The following is a 5,028-nucleotide window of genomic DNA, read 5'->3' as shown; positions in this document are numbered from 1 at the left end:
GCCGGTTGAGCTATAGGCGCCGAGCCAAGATGAGAACATTTTAACTTGAGTTCTTTGGATAACTGTGAATCTTCAGTGCTGATATATAAGAGGAAGAGCTCTGGGGAGAGGTTTAGAGAGGTTTAATGATACGAGAAGGGAAGGAATTCGAGAAGGTAATCTTTATTGTTTATTGATGTTGAAAATAAAATGACCCTTGACAGTTTCCCCAAATTGACTCATCCTATTTTAAAGGTAGTCTCCTAGGAAATATTTTACAGGGTGTTTTTTAGAGTAAAGGTTAACCACATGCTGAACAAAGCTTCCAGGTGATGGGATTTCTAAGTCATCGTTACCCAGTTGACATTTTTGTGTAGTAGGTCGGTGTAGTCCGTCTCATTTGCCGTAGCACAAGTACCAGGACTTGCTCATTCCTTTCTACATCCTTAGCAACCAAGGACAACCCCTAGTTGTGATAATTACACACATCTCCTAGTCTACTATGACTTTTACCTGTTTTCTGTATCATTGAGGAACTCCAGTATCAAGTCTTGTTGTCAATGAATGCTGAATATCTATTGTCAGAAGCCAATCTCTGAATTTGGGTAAGAGTGGCTCTCTATGGGATTAATGGTTCTGGATGAATGATAAGATAAGAAAAACAGTCACTGGTCTGATCTTTGGGATTCTCTGGCTTTGTTCTTTTTCCACTTTCCTCTCTGAGTTGTATTATTTGAGAATTATTTGAAAGAAAGCCCGTCTAGCACATTAAGCAATGAAAAAGGAGGAGATTAAAGAATCATGTCTTTCATCCTAATGATGTTTAAGTGAGGGAGATAGCTCATAAAAGAGCTCTGAAGCAAGATTTTATGTTTTAACTTTGGGTTAAAAAGATAAAGGGGAAGGTACACTCATCCCTCGTGATAAATGTCTTTATTTTAAGGTAAGACTTTATTACTTTTATAGATCGAACAAATTGAAGCAGGGACACCAGGCCGACTCAAGGTGATAGCTCGGTCCACCCATAGTGAGGAAACCATTGAAGGAGAGTACAATACGGTAAGAGTGGGCTTAGGTCAACACCTTATCAGAAAGCAGATAAAACTCTTATTTGGTACTTAGAACGATTGTTAGATATTTCTAAAATGTACTGCTTTCATGCTCATTTTAAGATATGTTAATAACTTATATTAAAATTCATTCTTGTGCAAGGATGTTTTTAGATTTTCTCCACTGTAACTTAAAATACTGTCAAATACCTACACATAGACACCAACATTTTTAATGAGCTAGGATTTTGTTTTTTTTTTTTTTTTTTTAATTGAGACAGAGTCTTTATTACCCTTGGTAGAGTGCTGTGGCGTTATAGCTCCGCAACCTCCAACTCTTGGGCTCAAGTGATTCTCTTGCCTCAGCCTCCCTAGTAGCTGGGCCTATAAGTGCCGGCCACAACGCCTGGCTATTTTTTTTTTGCAGTTTTGGCCGGGGCTGAGCTTGAACCCGCCACCCCTGGCATATGGGGCTAGCACCCTATTCTTTGACCCACGGGCACTGCCCAAATGCCTGGCTATTTTTGTTGTTGTTGTTTAGCAGGCTTGGACTGAGTTCAAACCCACCAGCCCCAGAGCATGTGGCCGGCACCCTAACCATTGAGCCATGGGCACCCAGCCATGAGCTAGGATTTCTGTGCCATGTTCTTCCCTTTCGTCTCTCTAGCTACCACTTAAAAATATGTAAGTTAATTCAGTCATGGGCTATGCTTGTTTTGTCTTTGAACTTGGATGTCTTTCTTAAGGAATTATTAACTCCCTTTTAATAAGAAATGAAAAATGATTTCTGCTATATCACATTCAAAGGATTTTTTTCATAAAAATTTTAATTTGTTTAAACTCTGGCTTTATTTTCTTTATGAAATATTTATTTCCAGATTTAGAAAATGAAATTAGATTCGTTGAATAAGCAGAGAAAAATGTGGTTGAGTAATTTATGCAAAGCTGGCTCAGTGCCTGTGGCTCAAGTGGCTAAGGCGCCAGCCACATACACCTAAGGTGGCGGGTTCGAATCCAGCCCAGGCCCACCAAAACAACCATGATGGCTGCAACCAAAAAAAAATAGCTGGATGTTGTGGCGGGCGCCTGTGGTCCCAGCTACTTGGGAGGCTGAAGCAGGAGACTTGCTTGAGCCCAGGAGTTGGAGGTTGCTGTGAACTGTGATGCCACGGCACTCTACCCAGGGGGACAGCTTGAGGCTCTGTCTCAAAAAAAAAAAAAAATTAATGCATAGCCTTTTTGTTGATAGTCACTGATACATTAATAATTTTTCAGGTGTTGCTGGCAATAGGAAGAGATGCTTGCACAAGAAAAATTGGCTTACATACCGTGGGAGTGAAGATAAATGAAAAGTAAGAAAAAGTCTTTATTACATCATATTGAATATTCCGTTATTTACTGCCTTGATCAATTCTAGAGTTTTAGATTTTTGAAGTTAATTTTTATTATAGTTAGAGAATTCCCTTTTTAGGCTTAGCCTAGAAAACTCTTCTTCCTGTGCTTTTCACATTAGTATTTCCTGTTGTTTTCTTTTTTCTCTTTGGTTATTGTTTAACATCCTCAGTTTTAACCACTGTGTTATGGTTCTAAAATTCTGTTTTTTACAGTTTTCATATTTCTTCAATTTTTCAAAATAGTAGCCAGAATTGTCAGGAGGCTTTTTGGTTCCTCTCAGCAATTTTCTTTTCTTTTTTTTTTTTTAAAGCATTCACCTAGTCCCAGTTTGGAGCTACCTTGGCAGGAAGGAGATTTTGTTTTAATGAATAGTGGTAATTGATTATGATTTTTAACTGGATAAATTTACAGAACTGGAAAAATTCCTGTCACAAATGAAGAGCAGACCAATGTGCCTTATATCTATGCCATTGGCGATGTATTGGAGGGTAAGATGGAACTCACCCCAGTAGCAATCCAGGCAGGAAGACTGCTGGCTCAGAGGCTTTATGCTGGTTCCACTGTCAAGGTGAGTGTTGTGGCTGTCACCCACTAGATACTGTTAATAGACTCCCAGTTCCCTACACAGGGGTAGTTGGGAAGTTTTCCAGGTCTTAAATAATTTAGTTATTTTGATCATGGGATCCTAGGTGTGCTTTATTCCAAATAAGACATTATTGCAATGGCTGTTCATTTGTGACTTTATTATAAAAATTGTTATTCTTGGAGTCACACTATGAATAAGACAACTTTTGATTAGTCGAGTTTTGGCACTGTTATATTCCATGTACTATACACTTAATCATTGGGTTTTATATCTTGCATTATCACCAACATATAATGATTTTTAAGTTTTTTTATGGCATCTATCTAGGCTATAACAGGATTTGGGAATTTAAGTAATGGTGTCAGTGTGCAGAGCAGCCTAAACTGCTCTTCAGACCTTATTATCCCATCCTTTCTAAACAACCTTTCACCTTAGGGTGTTGAATGTGTTAAATGTTGTATTAGTGTTTTAAAATGACTTTTTTTTTTTTTCTGAGACAGTTTCATTTGGTCACCCTTGGTAGAGTGCTGTGGCATCTTAGTTTACAGCAACCTCAAACTCTTGGGTTCAAGTGATCTTTTTGCCTCAGCCTCTCAAGTAGCTGGGACTATAGGCATCCTTTACAACGCCCAGCTGTTTTTCAGAGATGGGGGTCTTACTCTGGTGCAGACAGGTCTCGAACTTGTGAGCTCAGGCAATCCACCCACCTCCACCTCCCAAGTGCTGGGATTTGCAGGTGTGAGCCACTGTGCCCAGTGGTTTTTTTTTTTTTTTCTTTTAAGAGACAGAGCCTCACTTTATCACCCTCAGTAGGTAGAGTACCATGGCGTCACAGCTCACAGCAACCTCCAACTTTTGGGCTTAGGAGATTCTCTTGCCTCAGCTTCTCGAGTAGCTGGGACTACAGGTGCCCACTACAACGCCAGGCTATTGTTTTGTTGCAGTTTGGCTGGGACCAGGTTCGAACCCACCACCCTTGGTATATGGGGCCGGCAGCCTACTCACTGAGCCACAGGCGCTGCCACAGCCAGTGTTTTAAAGTAACTTTAGGGTCAGTTTAAGAAATTAAAACTCTTCAGTATGTTACATAGGACTAGATGGCCAGAAGAGAATAAATGTGGCTGGGCAGTGCCTGTGGCTCAAGGAGTAGGGTGCCAGCCCCATATACTGGAGGTGGCGGGTTCAAACCTGGCCCTGGCCAAAAACTCCAAAAAATAAAAAAAATTAAAAAAGAATAAATATGGCTTAACTTTTAAAAAGGATTCTGGAAATGATAATTGTAAATAATATTTTCCCTACCCATTTTCTTCAAGTATAAATCATCATGGATCAATTTTCAGTTTTCAGTAATGGAAACTCATCAGAATGATGCTAATCAGATCTTTTTGTGACTTGAAGTTATTTTGTTATAGCATAATAAAATATTATATTTTGAAATTAACAGATTAGAGGTAAAAAAAAAAAAGATTTTGAATACCATATATAATTATCCAGGGAGTAGGCAGTTGTTTCATTTTAGGGTTCATACTAATTTTTTTTTTTTTTTGAGACAGAGTCTCACTATGTTGCCCTCAGTAGAGTGCAGTGGCATCACAGCATCACAGCTCACAGCAACCTCAAGCTCTTGGGCTTAAGCGATTCTCTTGCTTCAGCTTCCCAAGGAGCTGGGACTATAGGTGCCAGCCACAACGCCCACCTGTTGTTTGGTTGTAGTTGTCATTGTTGTTTATCAGGCCCGGGCTGGATTCGAACCCTCCAGTTCTGGTGTATGTGGCTGGCACCCTAGCTGTTGAGCTATAGGCACAGAGCCTAGGGTTCATTCTATTATTGGTAATAAATTTATTTAATAAAAAGACTACCTCTTTGAGTTACATCTTGTATTCATTGGTGTAATTGTTTAATATCTGTTAAGCCAAGAAAAGGTATTTAGAAATATAGCTTGGCTCGGCGCCTGTGGCTCAACCGGCTGAGGCGCCAGCCACGTACACCTAAGGTGGCGGGTTCGAATCCCCAGCCCGG

At 39.8% G+C, this 5,028-nt stretch overlaps 1 protein-coding gene across 5 annotated transcripts in view; it reads left to right on the top strand.

Moving 5' to 3' along the window:
* Positions 1-5,028, top strand: part of TXNRD1 (thioredoxin reductase 1) — a 62,694-nt gene that overhangs the window by 35,678 nt on the left and 21,988 nt on the right. For all 5 annotated transcript variants that reach the window (XM_023509269.1, XM_023509271.1, XM_012801221.2 and 2 more), the window contains 3 exons: positions 946-1,038; positions 2,304-2,380; positions 2,835-2,991. In XM_023509269.1, the coding sequence (XP_023365037.1) occupies positions 946-1,038; positions 2,304-2,380; positions 2,835-2,991 (327 nt within the window). The remainder of the gene's footprint in view (positions 1-945; positions 1,039-2,303; positions 2,381-2,834; positions 2,992-5,028) is intronic.

Source organism: Otolemur garnettii, unplaced genomic scaffold (assembly GCF_000181295.1).
Source record: "Otolemur garnettii isolate 467f Iridium unplaced genomic scaffold, OtoGar3 scaffold00007, whole genome shotgun sequence".
NCBI classification, from domain to species: domain Eukaryota; kingdom Metazoa; phylum Chordata; class Mammalia; order Primates; family Galagidae; genus Otolemur; species Otolemur garnettii.
This window is presented reverse-complemented; position numbering and strand designations above follow the sequence as displayed.